Source organism: Clytia hemisphaerica, unplaced genomic scaffold (assembly GCF_902728285.1).
Source record: "Clytia hemisphaerica strain Z4C2 unplaced genomic scaffold, Clytia hemisphaerica genome assembly, whole genome shotgun sequence".
NCBI lineage: Eukaryota > Metazoa > Cnidaria > Hydrozoa > Leptothecata > Clytiidae > Clytia > Clytia hemisphaerica.
In genome coordinates this window covers 500,825-516,891 of record NW_027104377.1, presented here as the reverse complement: position 1 = coordinate 516,891, position 16,067 = coordinate 500,825, and the positions used below count along the sequence as shown (strand labels likewise).

At 36.2% G+C, this 16,067-nt stretch overlaps 1 protein-coding gene across 1 annotated transcript; it reads left to right on the top strand.

Moving 5' to 3' along the window:
• Positions 1 to 3,214: 3,214 nt before the first annotated feature.
• Positions 3,215 to 14,805, top strand: LOC136818888 (cation channel sperm-associated protein 3-like). Its single transcript, XM_067075118.1, has 11 exons — positions 3,215 to 3,220; positions 5,825 to 6,125; positions 7,787 to 8,016; positions 8,428 to 8,556; positions 9,031 to 9,096; positions 9,765 to 9,827; positions 11,520 to 11,677; positions 11,960 to 12,255; positions 12,701 to 12,988; positions 13,638 to 13,766; positions 14,521 to 14,805. Exons 2-11 carry the CDS (start codon positions 5,849 to 5,851, stop codon positions 14,712 to 14,714), a joined length of 1,830 nt encoding a protein of 609 aa, XP_066931219.1. The 5' UTR covers positions 3,215 to 3,220; positions 5,825 to 5,848; the 3' UTR covers positions 14,715 to 14,805.
• The last annotated feature ends 1,262 nt before the right edge of the window (positions 14,806 to 16,067 follow it).

The following is a 16,067-nucleotide window of genomic DNA, read 5'->3' as shown; positions in this document are numbered from 1 at the left end:
TGTGCTTATAAAGAACTTTTCATTTTCTGGCTTGAGAAAATATATTTTCAAAACAAAATTTAATGGATGACAAAATTGAACGCAAACTTATTTCGTGGAGCTAAATTTTATTTTATTCTCGTATATTAGAAGGCTGGAAATCTTCGATGCTGATAGTAAGAATGTTCAGAGCAAACTTGAGTTCTACTAAAAAGTCGTATTTCATCGGGCGAGCCTGGAATTTCTTTTGATTTATCACATAAAAGAAATCAAAAGACTTTAACGACCAATTACCGACAAATTCATCTCCTGTCTTTCTTTATACCTCTATGGTTAGAGATTGAACTCTAGCCCTTCGGGCTTTAAACTCAATGAATCCATCTGCAAGTGTAAGGGGGAAATATTTAGTCGCATTTGTGCGAATCTTGTTTAACATTGCAATAGCCCGGGGTCCACTTAAAGCTTTTTTGTAGACTGGATGGCGCGATTAAGTGGCCCGGTAGTATAGTAATATGCTTTTGCCTAGGCGGACTGTAAAATAGTCCGCCAGATTTTCGTTGTTTTTGCCAGGTAAAAAAAGAACGAAGCAATGTTTTTATTATAAAATAAGGGATTCAAATCTGTTATTGATGTTTGTTTCTCATTCTTAATTATATTTTTCAACTTTGAGTAGCTTTTTTGTTAGTTGGGTTTTAAATATTTTTTTCCAAAATGACGACATCGTCAAATGCTCCTAGTCTACTTCACTGAACTCAGCGTCATAAAAAATTAGCAAAAAGCAAAGTTCAGCCAGAAGTAGACTCTAGTCTAACATTGCAATGGCTTCTTCTCGCGGGTACCAATTCCAAAAAAGCTCCGATCAAAGATGGCGGATATAGCTTGGTCCGTCAAGTTTCATTTGAGTAGTACTTTTTTCAATGTTTTTTGATAGCGAAAAAAAAAGGTTTTTACTTATTATTGAATCGATTATCCAAATGAAAGTGGTTGGACTATGCCCACTGGTATTTATTTGGTATTTATTTGGAATAGTTTAAGCATCGATATTTGCTAGTTAGTAGCTATCTATCTATTTTGAAGTCATTGTATTAAGAGCTATTATTAAACTAAGAGCTAGATTTTTAGTTTCATTAGCAAGTGGAGGTATTTATGATGAAGGGCAAAACTCGAAGAATTTTATTTAGTTTTTTGCTTTTTTAATTTTATTCTCCGATTTAGTTTTCTTTGCTTATCATGTAACTTAATAAAAAGTTGTGTATGTTCGGGTCATAGTACAGTCCGCAATTATTTCAGCGCATTAAGCAACGAACTTTTCGAAAGCCATTCCCATACCTTTACTAAATGAAGAATCAATTCATGGCTAGTTTTGAATATTAGGTAAAAAAGAACAGCGTCATTTTATTCCGCAACAGTAAGTCTGAAAAAGAAACTACTGTAAATTTTCTAATTTATCGCGTACCCTGTTTTTAGCGAAAAAACGTAATTAATCTTATTATGATTTTTAACGCGTAGCCGAAATTTTACCTCATTGATTATCTCCTAATTATTACGCGTGACCTTAGACAATAAAATTTCAATTTTGAAATTAATTTTCCCCTAATTATTATTGGGAGTATTTACACCTGAATTTCGTAATTAATTCTTCTCTTTTTTTTTATGCGTGCGTCAAAAATAATTACTTATTGCCACGCGTTAAATTAAAAAATTTGACGTTATAATTTGCGAATCTTATCCTCTATGTTGTATGTTAAATCTTCTAGACTTGAACCAGAGTTTGGATTGCAAATTATACTAATACTGTTTACAATTTTTTTTTCGTTTAGACAATTGAAAAATAATATAGAAATAAGATTGCAAAAGATATAAGATTAGACATCCAGGGACCAAGAACAGTTCAGCTCCCACATAGATTTCTAGACAGCAGAAAGAAGATTTTTCAGAATGTTTGGGCCTGGTGTAGGAATTGGTTTACATACAATACGGTGAGTTTAACAACTTTAACTGTTACATTATTTTAGCATAGAAAGCCGCGACTGGAATGATAACATCTCAATTTCTGTTGTTCTATCTCTGTCGTATTTCATGACTATTTCTAGATAAAGTAATGTAGCATCTTTAATGGTAAATTTTATTTGTTTGCCGTTAACCCTTAGAAGCCAGAATACGTATATATACGTTTTGAAAAGGCCATTTTACCGATACACAGTCTTTTGGTCATAACTCCTGACCACTTGAGATTCAGAGAAAAAAAATATGCTATTTTTTGTAGCTGAGAGAAAGAGCTTTCCAACGATACCAAAGTTGATACCTGAATCGTTTGTCCTGGTCCAGAAATTGCCTTTGAAAGAATAAATTTCCAGAAAAAAATGATGAACTTTTTGGCCTTTTTCAAAAAAAGACAGCGGCTTCTAAAGGTTAATGCCTACTTCTCAGTGTGTTTAAAAACATATGAACAATACGGTACACATTTCAGTCACGGCTTATTACTTATACTATGATTTTAGTGATCTAAGACTACAGTCTACTTCTGACTGAACTTTGTTTTCTGATAATTTTGATGACGCTGAGTCCAGTTAAAGCAGATTTGAGAATTCCGCCATCATGACATCACTTTCGTTCTCAAAAATCATATAAAAACACTAAAATGAGTCCCATCCAAGTTTATGAAACTAAAATAAAATTATAAAATTACATCCAAAATTTGAATCAAACGTTCATAAATTGATCAGGGTTTTCTGTTAGCTTTTCTCAAAAATGAGACTGGGTCTAGTGGTATGGATTTGCTGTATGCTCAGGCAAAGCCAAAAATGAAGTCTGTAATATTACACCTCGCCCAGGCCCAGCGGAAGCGGAGAGACTCGGGAGACTTCAACCTCTTGAGCAAATAAGATTTTTTTCTCAAATTTTATCTCATTTTGAGCCTTCAGCTTCCCCCACTTTAAGGTTGTTCCACCGGTCCTGTACTCATCATGGCCATCCAGTCCATTGAGAGCCAAAGGCCCCCGGGCTAAAGTGGTCGTGACCGTTTATACTCATTAAACGGTTTTCTTCAATATTCCTCTGCTTTCCAGCTTTTTTCTAACAAATAGTCGATTAGGATTGCATTCCTTTTTCGTTTTCAAAATTGTTTTCTTGAAACTATTTCAGTGCACTTTGTGTTTGATGAAATTCTTTTTCTTGATCTACAGGTGTAGACTACGGAGTTCGCGTGGATTTGATGCATGCCTTCTCCGATATTGCTACCGTAGTTTAATATCTACTCATTAACTCACCCACCCCCCCCCTACCGTCTTTTTAAACGGTGCTTTTGAAGTTCACTAGGAAAAGTGACACCCTCCAACCTTCTTTGGAAGTGAACGCCCCATACCACCATTCTCTTGGAAAGTGACGCCCTCCCACTTCTCTTGAAAGTGAACGCCATCCCAAAACCTTCTCTTGGAAAGTGATGAACGCCAACCTTCTCTTGGAAAGTGAACGCCCATCCCAACCTTCTCTTGGAAAGTGAACGCCCATCCCAACCTTCTCTTGGAAAGTGAACGCCCACCCCAACCTTCTCTTGGAAAGTGAACGCCCATCCCAACCTTCTCTTGGAAAGTGAACGCCCACCCCCCCTTCTTGGAAATGTGAGCCCACCCCGCCTTCTCTTGGAAATAACGCCCATCCCAACCTTCCTTGGAAATGACGCCACCCCCGCCTTCTTGAAAGTGAACGCCCATCCACCTTCTTGGAATGTGAGCCCCATCCCAACCTTCTCTTGGAAAGTGAACGCCCAACCCAACCTTCTCTTGGAAAGTGAACGCCCAACCCGCTTCTCGTGGAAAATAACGCCCATCCCACCTTCTCTTGGAAAGGAAACGCCCATCCCAACCTTCTCTTGAAAGTGACGCTTCTCTTGGAAAGTGAACGCCCACCCCAACCTTCTCTTGGAAAGTGAACGCCCAACCCAACCTTCTCTTGGAAAGTGAACGCCCAACCCCGCCTTCGCTTGGTTCAACAATTTCATATCCATGCAGGGGATGGACGAACGAACATCTCCAGGGGGGAATCCGAGAACAATGCATAGGATGTCTAAGGAAAATGTTTTATTTTTCCACGGGGTAAAAAAATATTCTAAATAGAATTCTAATAGAATGATTTTAGTTCGTCCATCCCTCCCTGTTAAGTACGAAGAAGATTTTTCAAGGTTTTCCAGTTGGTATTCACACAATTTCTTTTTGACTCGAAAAGTTCTTCTACCCCCTGTATGGATTTTAAAAGGGACAGCTATAAATGATATGGCAACTTTTCAATAAATAAAACTTTGTCATTTTCCTCGTGATGTTCTTTTGATTTTCAATGGAGACGTTCTGGCATGAATGGCGGGCATTGTGACGTAATATCCGGCTTGTTTTTTTCGTGATGTCTTGGTTGAGAGGAGAAAGACACTTAAAAATACTCCCATGGTATGACGCACGATTTGGAGTTGTAAACAGGAAAATTTAAAAAATCATCACCAAAAAGTATGTTTTCCAAATTCGAGATGATTTCTAAGCCCAGAGTAAAAAATTCTAAATTACAGGCCTATGACTTGGTATCGAATATGCTCCATTAATCATTTTTCTTTATATCAGTCTATCCTTTCTCGACAAAGGGTACAGCACTGTCTAAAAGTTAAGTCAGGAAAAATTACTATAACATTAATCAAAGGAAGTAGTATGTTTTTGAAAAAAGTTTAACATAAAACTGACACTACAACAATCACTGACATTGTTATTTCCAACTTGTTTCCTTTCGCAAAAAACCTTATAATGAAGTCTTAGAGTTTGAGTATTTGAGAAATAGACGGCATCGACGATTTTCGGTGCAAATGACATCATTCTGTCTAAATGTCCTAAATAAACCAAATAGTCGATTAGCTGGCTTTTTCTTTAACGCTTTATACCAGCTGAGAGAGATTGCAACTAGAAGCTAGGGGGTAGTGGCCGTAATGAACATTAAGTGACAGTTGCTTGAATGTCAATTTTGTTGACGCGAGTTGATCATTGCATTATTTGGCACAATATTAAAAGTAGTTCTCTAGTGTTTTTCCTTTTTGCTCATGGTCTATTTTTAAATGCCGTGTACTGAGTCTTGACCTCTTTGCCGAAATGGTATAAAGTAATCACATGAAATTGAAAGTGCCTTTTCGATTTTATATTTGCTCAGTGCAAATTGCTGTTTAGCAACTTAGCAATAGAGAGTTATGGACATTGTCGGAAAACTTTTTTCGGGCTTTGTTTTAATACCGCAGGCCCGATATTTTGCTTGAAGAATGTCTTGATTTTTTTTAAATTCAGTTGTTGTGTTTTTCTTAACTTGCTTTATTTGGGCAAGGTGTTGTTGGGAAGTTGGTTGCAGTTAGATTGAAGCACATTGATTTCAAGCATGATGAACGACCCTGAAAGTATACTATGTTGAAAGAGGCTTTTTTCCGAAAGAAAATTTTTTCGGTGGAGAGGCTTACATGGTTTACGGTGTGTCACTATTACTCCTTTTTATGCCGTTGTTTCAGGGTTTGAAGGGAAAAGTCTGTTTTCAATAGTGTTGAAGGAGCCATGCACTGACAAAAGAAAGGATTTTAAGAGTCATTGGTGTTCTCAGTAATTTTAAAAGAATTCGTCGGTATTTTGGTGTTGGCGACCACCACCAACATTCCCAGTTTGCCCTAATTGGACAATTTTTATGTTTTTTGAACTTGGCATCGTTTCAAATACATTCAAGTTCTTGGAATATAGCAATATTTGAAGAAGCTGAATTTGCTTTTAACCTTTCCATCACGAGCAACCCAATTTAATTGTAAATTCAAATATCATTATTGTTGTATTTTCAGAGCAGTTTGTTCAACTCTTTCATCATGTTCATTATCGGTATCAATGCTATTGTTATCGGCCTGGAGACGAGTATCAGTTTGAAAAAAGTATATGGTGAAACCTTCTCCTTACTCGATGATCTCTTCCTGGCGATTTACACGGCGGAATTTTTGATCAAAGTGTGCGCTGATTATCGAGGATATTGGAAAAGCGCCTACAATATTTTCGATTTTGTCATCATTGCTGTTTCTTTTATACAAATCCTTATGAGCAGTTTGGATGTTGGTAATAATAGTCTCGGAGTCTTCAGATTATTAAGAGGTATGTTTTTGTTTATTTCGCTCAACCCAGTCTTGATAATGCTAAACTCTGAAGGCTTGGGGACAAGAGAAGTTTTCTTCGCGTTGGTGTAATTCAACATGCTCCATCCCACCAACACAAGAAAAAAGTGCGTGTCCCATGGTTTCTTTTTTTGTTTCATATGGGACAAAAAGTGAGGGAAATACCCAAAATACACGCTGGTTTTGTCTCTGGGACAAAAGTGAGATTTCACTTTTATGGATAGAGAGAAAAATGGGGTGGAGACACGAGAAAGCGTTTCAGGTTGGCGGGATGGAACATGTTGCATTGCACCAACGCAAAAAAACCTATCGTGTCCCCAAGCCTTTAGAGGCTACCTTTATGGCGAAAAGTTAGTTTGTCATAGGAAAATTGTCATTTTTGTGAACACTTTTTCCCCGTCCCCCTCCCCCTTAAAGGTATTTTTTGGAAGGAGGGGATATCCGAAAAGAAAAGGAAGGGTGGATGAAGGCGATGCTACTATTCAGAGCAATAATTCCTTCGCTCCTTAGGGTGGATGAAGGCGATGCTACTATTCAGAGCAATAATTCCTTCGCTCCTTTCTCTTTCTTAACCTCACGATTTGCTGTTTTTACCCTAATATGGAGTCCACTTAATTAAAGCTTATTGATAAACTGTTAATGCAGTTACGTGACCTGGAGAGTGCCATTTCAATTTTTTTTTCGCAGCATACGATGGCTGCTCGTTTCCTATACACCTTTTTAGACCGTAGCCGCCAATTGCCGCGTGGGTATTTTTTGTCTGCTTTATCCCACTAAAACCGTCCCAGTCCTTTTTTCGCACCCAAAGACAATAGAAAAATGTGTCAAAAAAGGATTGGATCGAGTTTAGGGGGATAATTAAATAATTAAGTGGCACGCGCCTAACCGCGCGACTACGGTGGAAAAGGTGTTTTCTACATGTTTCTTTATTACCCAAGGGGAGTTGCTCTAGCAAATCCCAGCCAATCCAACTTGTGATTTTATGAATATGGCTCTCAGGCACGTTCCTTACGATTTTCAGCGAAAATAAAATTGCAATGGACAAAATATGACCACTTTAGCACTTTTTGAATGGAAAACTTCCAAGTTGTTTTCTCAAGAAACTTTGTCAAATTATTTTTAGATTGGATTTTCTACAAAGAAAACTAACTAAACGATTTCGTAATTTGTCAACTTTTTTGAGTTGATCTTTTAAATAGATGGATAGTTTAGCGATAGAATGTTAAGCCTTTTAAGTCTGAACAGAAAAACTAACAAATTTAAAGATTAGTTTGTTTATTATACTAATGAGTCGGATCAGAGCAAAGTGCCTTTAGAGATTCGGTGGATTCTTGACTTTTGACAACATTTGATGCATAGGCAGACTTTTGGGAGTTAACTTTTGATAAAGATTGTATAACAGGGTTTGGGACTGGTGCATGAAGAAAGTATGAGTGGTTGGTTTGTGAATCGGAGAGTATATTTTCGTCACGAAATCTACAATGTTTTCTTCTCTATTTCGCTTAGTTTAGAAACTACCAAACTGATAGGGTTTTTCTGTGGAACCGTTCCCTCTGTGCAAAAAGTGGTTGAAAATTATTTGGTTTGTAACATTTGGTTTGTAACATTATTTTATAACATTTTCAAAACTAACTGTTTCAGCACTGCGTACACTTCGTACTATCTCCTTCGTGGAAGGACTACAGGTGTTAGTGACGGCACTCATCGACACCATCCGAAACTCTGTATTGAATGTGGTCTTCTTGTTGGCATTATTGATGATGTTTTTTGGAGTTGCTGGTTATTACATCTTTGGTTATGATGAAGATGGTGATAGAGAGAGATGGGGAACTCTCAACAATGCAATGTTAACACTCTTCACCTTTGTTACTGTAAGGAGTGTATATTTTTTATGGATATCCAGGGGGTTGTTCGTCAAAGGGCTTGTTGATATGCAAGGCGTTGACTGTCTAAATCTCATGGATATTCTCGCAGATATCCAGAGGGCACATACAGTTCGAAAAATCAAGACTGACCAAATGTTAAACATTTTCAAGTTTTAACTATTCTGTGGATGAAGCAAAGAAAAGTTAGAGTCAAAATTCAATGCTAAAATTCTCTAATACATAAATCTAAAAAAATTCCATAAATTGATATCCTCAATGATAACCCCATACAATTTTTTTCTCGGAAAGCTCAATTCTGACATCATACGGTGGTAAGGAATATCATTCTAGACATTCTTTCCAGATTCGAAACGAATTGCCGATCTTAATGTTTTTAATTTTTCCTGATCGGTACAGGCAGACGGATGGACAGACATCCAGCGACGTTTGGAGGAGAAATATCCTGGATCGCAATGGTTCACCGTAGTTTTCTTATTCCTTGGTCATTTCATCTTCACCAATCTTTTCATTGGTATCATCATCATGGTACGTCTAACCATAGGTTTGAACCCTTTATTCTGAGGGAGAGGGCACATTCTTTACTAGAAAAATCTCCTTTGTCAAAATTTTTACTTTTAAGTTTTTCTTTTTATGATGATGCTTATATGTGACGAAAGTTATCCTATCAGTTATTGAAGGACCGCCCCCATGCGGCAACACTTGATACCCAAAGACCATAGGACTAAGACCATTTTTCCTTGATCATCTTCCTGTTAAGAGCATTTCACCTTAGGATGTCCAAGTTCGATTCTAAATCCTGAAGTATCGTACATAAGACATCATTAGTAGCTCTAAGATTCTAACTTGAAAAGGATATGCTCATATTTTTTTAAGAAGTAGGGTCCATTACATTCTTTCTTAATACTGAGGACTAGTATAATGAGAAATGCGAAAACAATCTGAGAGATTTTTTTTAACGGATTCTTCAACATTCCCTTGTACTCCTCTTTCAATTTTTAGAATATCCATGAGGCAACTGAAAAGTTTCTACAAGCACAAAGATTTGAAAAAGAAGCTCAATTGAGTGTAAAGACAATTTCTGATTTTCTTTTTACTGTTTTAAAAAGAAAATAAACCGAGAATAGGCAGGCACTTTAATGGAATGTAGCTCTCTAATCTTAAAAATGACAACTTGATGAGCCTGTATGGTCAAAGATTTCTAGCTCCTAACATCCTTCATTTGACTAAAGTCTATGGGGAGACATGAAATATTTAGATTTTGATCTAGATGGGCTGTCGTAAGTTCAGATGATATTGTTTAGATTTATCCTTATATGGAAAAATATTTTTTGTAGCTTTTCCAGTTATCCATTTAGGTATCTTGTCTGACGTCACCTTGTCAAACGTTGAGAGCTTATTTTGACTTGATTACTTTCTTGCAAATATTTGACAGAAAACTGCATACTTACCTGTCAAATTACAGGCTGTATCTTCATCATTACTTTTAAAAATTACTAAGCTTTTACGTCTTTAGAAATATTTTAAAAGATTTAATCTATCACTTTTTCCAGTGGTACGAGGCACTTTAGACATAGACACACCCATTATCCGCTAAAAATTGTTGTGCTTTTTACGACTCTGAGAAAGATTTAAAAGCTACTCTTTAAGGTACGCCTCGTCCTCGTATCCCTAATTTGCTTAGAACCCGATCGGCCAGATAAAGATGACTTTGTTTCATTTTTGTACGTTCTTAGTTGAAGAAAGAATATTTGTACAAACGACAACATGAAGATGTCAGACAAATGCTGGAGAAACAGGTATTTTTTGCTGCTTACAAACTTTATCTTTTAATGAGAAAGGTACATCATTTAGCTTTGAAGTGCAAGTTTTTGATTCAACCACCAGGCAGATTTGGTCATACCAACGACTGGTATTAGATACCTACCTCTCTGCTTTAAACGAAGCAAATAAAGAAAAAGGCTAATGAATACCGATTTTATTGTTCTACATCTGCAATTTGAGCTTTATTAAGGTTAAAGCGGATAAATATAAGGAGAAAAAGTGGCATCCTCTCCATTGCACTCTTAGGTTCCAAATAACTGGGGGGATTGAAAAATTTTCAAAATTTTAATAAACGAGGGGACCTAATTTCCGGTGGGGGGGGGGGTTGGAAATTGTAATTACGAAAACCAAACCTTCTCTTTGAAAGCTGAAAAATTTCTTAAAAATTGATAAACGGAAGGGTCCGTGGGGTTGCGGGGGGGGGGCGTTTATTTGGAATCTAAGAGTACACTAACTGCCATACCTGAAAAGATAGATGTTCGGTCTATTAAATCACGGTCAGATTATGTTTTCGACGAATGAATTTGACCTTATACCTAAAAACAGTTAGTTGAAGTACTGTGACTGCTGACGAAAAAAATGAACATAGAAATTTCTTACTCAATATAAGGAGAAAAAGATTTCGAATGTAATTTGACTGGACCCTTACAGCGCCGGAAATGGAGAACAGGGGGGATACTTGACAGATTCTTGACCTAATTTATGAACAAAGACTTTACGTGAACGAATTTGAAAGTTATTTTAAATTAGGATAAGCCTTAGGATAAAGAATCTCTAATTAAACGTCATTAATAATTCGGCATACCGTAATAACGAATAAACAAACATACCAATCCTAATTACTCAATACAAACAAACTTTATTTGCACTCATTAGTTTTAATGAGAAAGTTTTTTCCATCCTTTCGCGCTCACTTTGTCGCTATTTCATAGGCGGGAATTTTACAAGGTCCGTGAATTTGATTAATTTGTGTATACTCTTCTGTGAATCAAGGATGAACAATTTCTCAATCCCTTATAACATCGAGTACCTTGTTCGTTGTTTTTTTCTTCTAAATTTCCTGATTGAAAAATGTGTACACGTTTTTTTTTTATAAGAACAAACTATATAAGAACATAAGGCTTCGAGGCCCAAAAATTTAAGAACATTCTAAGAACATTCTAAGGCTTTGGAGACTTAAAAACATGCATTTTCTTAAGAAATTACATCAAAATGCTCAAAAAATGCTGAAAATAAGAACATTTTAAGAACATTTTTAGGCTTCAAATCCCAAAGACTAAGAACATCCGAAGGCTTCGAAAATTTTTGACGTTCTTATAAAAAAAAAAAAACGTGTAGCTACTGAAATAAGAAAAATTCGTAGCTACTAGTGTAGCAAGCTAACAATAATCGTATTATCATATAACACCTATACTAGACTACTGTATTACACGCATTATAAACAACTCCAGTCTACGTAACTACTGAAATAAGAAAATTTCTCCGGTTAATAACACTACGTCTCAAGGTAATTTTCCAAAAAAAAAACTCGAAAGAAAACGACTCTGTCTATCTTCATAAACAAAAAGTTACTGAACCCTCCAACGGAATGAGTGTCTACCAAATTTAAAGTTATTTACTTGTTTCATTTTCAAAAACTATCATTTTTTTCTGTTCTTTGCCCATAGAAAACAAGCCACTATACAAACTTTAACGAGATGGCTTCAAGTTTTGTCAAAACATTACGTCATGATGATTACGTCATCATGAAAGACGTTTGTACCAATTTGCTGTGGATTGAAACGTACATCGACTCCCTGGATTATCTTGATCTCTATATGCATAGGTACGCCTACAATCAACTCTTTCAAATTCAAATTTACATTGTTTAAGGTCTCTTCATATTTCGAACCTTCTGAAGAATAATCGAAGAATTTTTAGGGCCTCCACATTTTTTCTTAAAAGAACATAAAAATTTTTTGAGGCCTCTGGATGGTCTTAACTTTTTCAGTTTTAAGTTCAAAAATGTTATTAAAATGTTTTTATTTTCACTATTTTGACTATGACTGTTTTGTTCATCTGGTTCAGAAAGCTCGAGTAAGGATTTCGTCAGATATGTTTTATGTAGGGTGCAACAAGGTCATCGAAATTTTGCGTTAGTCCTGGCGGAGATGGCTGAGCGGAACTACAAGAAACAATACGGTTTGTTACTAACGGACGACCACAACGACCGGTATGAACCATTCCTCAAGAAAGAGGACAATATAAAAACACCCATACCTCAATTACCCGCTTTCACTGTCACTAATGCATCAGAAGAAATGATGGGCTCATCTTCACAACACGCGGTTAACCCTTCCCGACCGTCTTCGGTGGTGAATCCGATGGCTGAATTCACTTCATTCGGATCCTGGGGAGCATCAGGTGAGTCTAACTTAAGGTGTGCCAGCTTCCATCTAAAATGTTGTCTTGTATAACAGCACAGTTGCTTTTGTTCATATCAAGCGCATCATGATTCCTATTCATCTAAAGTGGCTTCAGTTAAGTTTTATACCAGATTTGAATTATGGAAAATGTCTATTTGATTGAATGCTTTATAACTTTAGGTTTACTCTCTAACCCAAGACCTCTTCCGTGCAGTTATTACAAGGGATGTTAGCTATACAGTTGACGCTTTCTCATTCGATTTTCTAAGGGGAATTGGATTTTCATCGAATAATGGAATCTGAGAGTTTCGATGGCTTTCAGCAAAAAGAGAGAGCATCAACTGTATTTTGAATCATAATTTTTTAAATTTTTTTCTACATTCTTCTTATCGAAAGTTTTTCCAAAATAGACAATATTGACAAGAACAATATCTTTCCAACAGGAAGTTCACGCTCATCAGGTGTATCAAATCTCGATGGTGAAGGTACTCCAAGTTACGTCGTTCGAAGATTCACGGCTCCATCAAGTCGAAGGGCGTCAGAAACGCCAAGTCTTGATGGTGGAGAAGGTCCCTCAGACTATACAAGCACACACCGGCGCTCTTCTGGTGATCCAAGTGGCGAGGAAGGGTCAAGTCGTAGGGCAAGCCTTGATGAGGATCAAAATTCAAATCAACGTATGAAATATCCGCAAAGGCAATCGCTGACCATCCACACTAACAGACTTTTAAGTACGTTTCTTTATTTTCGAAAATATCTGTTTATTTGACATTATTTGCTCTTGGAAAGTTTTTTTTCCAATGGTTACATTTTGAGGATTTGATTTTAACTTCAAAATCATCCAAGGTTACAGAGGTCTGAAATAGCAAGCCAAAGACTTACTCCTGGATGTAGGAATTGTGACATATGGCTTAAGAAATCACGTATTTATTGCTAAGTTTGAAAATGCCCGCTCTTTTTTCGCATTTAGGATTTCAGTGCTCATTGTTAGAATGAGAAATGTCGACTCTACTTTCACAATACACCTTTTCGACCGTAGCCGCCAATTACCACGCGGGTATTTTTTTGTCCGCTTTATCCCACTACAACCGTCCCAGTCCTTTTTTCACACCTATAGACAACATAAAAATGTGTCAAAAAGGGATTGGATCGAGTTTAGTGGGATAAAAGTGACACGCGCCTGACCGCGCGACTACGGTCGAAAAGGTGTATTAGAGTTTGTCGGAGTTTAGAATGACCCTTCTCATCTAGCTTATTTGGGTCGAAAATGCTCTCTCTACTTTCATATCTAGGAGTTCAGTGTTTATTGCTAAAGTAGGAAATATCCAATCAACTCCAATATTTAAGTAGAGTTCGATGATTAAATGCAATCTGTTTTAGGTTCACCAGTGATGGAAGGATCAGGAGGAAATCGGAAGATTGATGACATCCAAGAAGAAGATGAAGAGAATGATCAACCTCGTCCGCAAAAACAAACAAAATCTTCCAAAGATAATGCACTACAACCCGGTACTTTATGACATACTCGCTATTAAAGAAACCCATCTTAATGCTTAGTTGTCTTAAAATGTACTTAGTTTAAAATAGTTTTGGCTCAAAATTCATAAGCAACTTTTTGGCTGAAATCTGGAAAATTCTTTTAGCAACACAAGCCCTGAGCCGAAAATTGGGGTTGCTTAAAAAAACTGTAAGTAAGTTGTTTGTAAGTAAGAGCTAGAATCGAGTACTTCTAAAATACGCTCTCTATGAAATTTTGAATAAAAATCTAGAAGTGTTCTAGTTTTTTAATTACAATTATAGTGTGGTCAGCTACCTAATGCTTTAGTTCCCCTTTTTTCGCTTAGAGATTTCACATTAGAGTACTCTCTGCTATAATCGTGAGCAGGAGATGGACATCAGAAGACTAAGACCTCTTGAGATATTTTCTTTATACACCACCCGGACTGAACTTCCTAATAGGAAGCCATCCAGAGCTTTTTTCGACGTTTTGAGATCTAGCTGAGTTATTTTTAATGTGTTTTAAAATTCTGCTTCAAGTGCTTTTATTTAAGGGGGCCTTAGAGGAGCCATCTTACCAATTCTACTCTTTAGTTTAGATCATATTTTGTATTGTGTAAAATTACTTGTTTTCTAAATAACGTTTTTTACACAATTCGCAAAGCTTGGGAATAGCTATTAGGGTTCTCAGGTTCTACCTGTGCAAAAGCAATTCATAAGGAATCTTTGGAAATAGAAATAGAATGAAATCCATTTTTTTATTTAGGTATGAAACTATTCCGATTCCATTCTCAAGATCATAGAGATGAAGAATCCGATGATTCCGATTGTGATACACCGATATTGGAAGATTGCCCTGAAGAAGGTGATGTGCAGGAAAATACACGTCCCAAAACCGTCCAAGCAAGACGTATTGAAGTCGTTCCCAGAGCTTCGATGAATGATGAAGAAGATGTGTAAGATACTGAGTGATTCCTGAGTTTCATACCTATTTGAAACTAAGCTCTAATTTATACTGCCCACTTTTCATCCTGCCTATTCTAATAGTGAATTAAAGTGGGCAAAAAACCAATGTGTTGCCCTTTTTGATGCCAATACAATGACTTCTTTCAATCTTTTTCAAGCAAAAATTTTAACTTTTGACTTTTCGCCCACTTTCAGCCCACTCTAACAATTCGAATAGGCAGGGCAGAAAGTCTGCCGTCAAAACTAGAACTAAATCTTTTAAACTGGTGTTTCAAAAGTCAGGAAAGTTAAGTTTTTGTACCACACACGCTGGTACATAACGTTATTTTGTCGTTCATCTAACGTTTCATGGTCGTTATGTATATCAAGTGGACGTTGTAGCAACGTTGTGTGTCAGCTTGACTTTCTATCAAAAGTTTTGAATTTTCTTCTCTGTGTTCCCATTTGGTTTCTAGGGGTTTTAATATGGTCTTAACACACTGTGACTTGATTGTATTTTGTATGAAAAGCCCCAGTTTAAAGAACTTTTTGAAGAATTTCGGGTTTGTCAGTTTCCTGATTTAAGAAAATTTTCTAACGAGTTTTGAAAATGCCAGTAAAATAAAGTGCAGGAATTGGTTTTATTAATTAGGCTTGCTTTTTAGACCTTGAAAGGGCCTTTAAAAGGCCCGAGTTTTGCATAGCTTGAATTTTGAGTACCATATACATATCTATAAAGAAATACCAACGGTCTTAAGATAATATTTTGTTTAAAATTTTTGACCCTTTAGATCAGTTTGTATAAAAAGTTTTACTTAGAGAGGCTATCCATCAAGTAATATTTTTGTAAAAAGTTCATGTCTTAAATTTTCTTTTTGGTGTTTCGCCTGTCAGTTTTACCGTTAAAAGAATTTTAAATTTATGTTATTGTCTTTTTCGTCAAGTTATTTATTAGATGTTTCCAAATGAAAAGATTATTAGTGTTGGCTCAGTTACATAATTTTTTTGTTCAATATTTTCTTTGAAAAGGGAGGTCGTAGCCTTCAAAATCTTAGCTTAGAAGTTTTTCCGAAGAAAAAAAGTGGATTGTTGTTACACTAGCCTAACTCACGAAAGGTTTAAGAATATACCACCATGATGGACTTTTTGAAGATTACGATGATGGTTATGATTCTTGATTGCAAAAATATTGTGTTTTGTATTTATTCTATTTCACTGGATCTCCTTTAAATGGAATTTCATCCATCGCTTTATTATTGGGTTATTTTCTTTTGCATTCCTTAAACCCCTTTTTTGGTAATTTTGCTAATTAGAAAAGAGGAAAAAGTCTGAGGCAATGTTTCTGACAACAAAGGTCACCAAATGGCC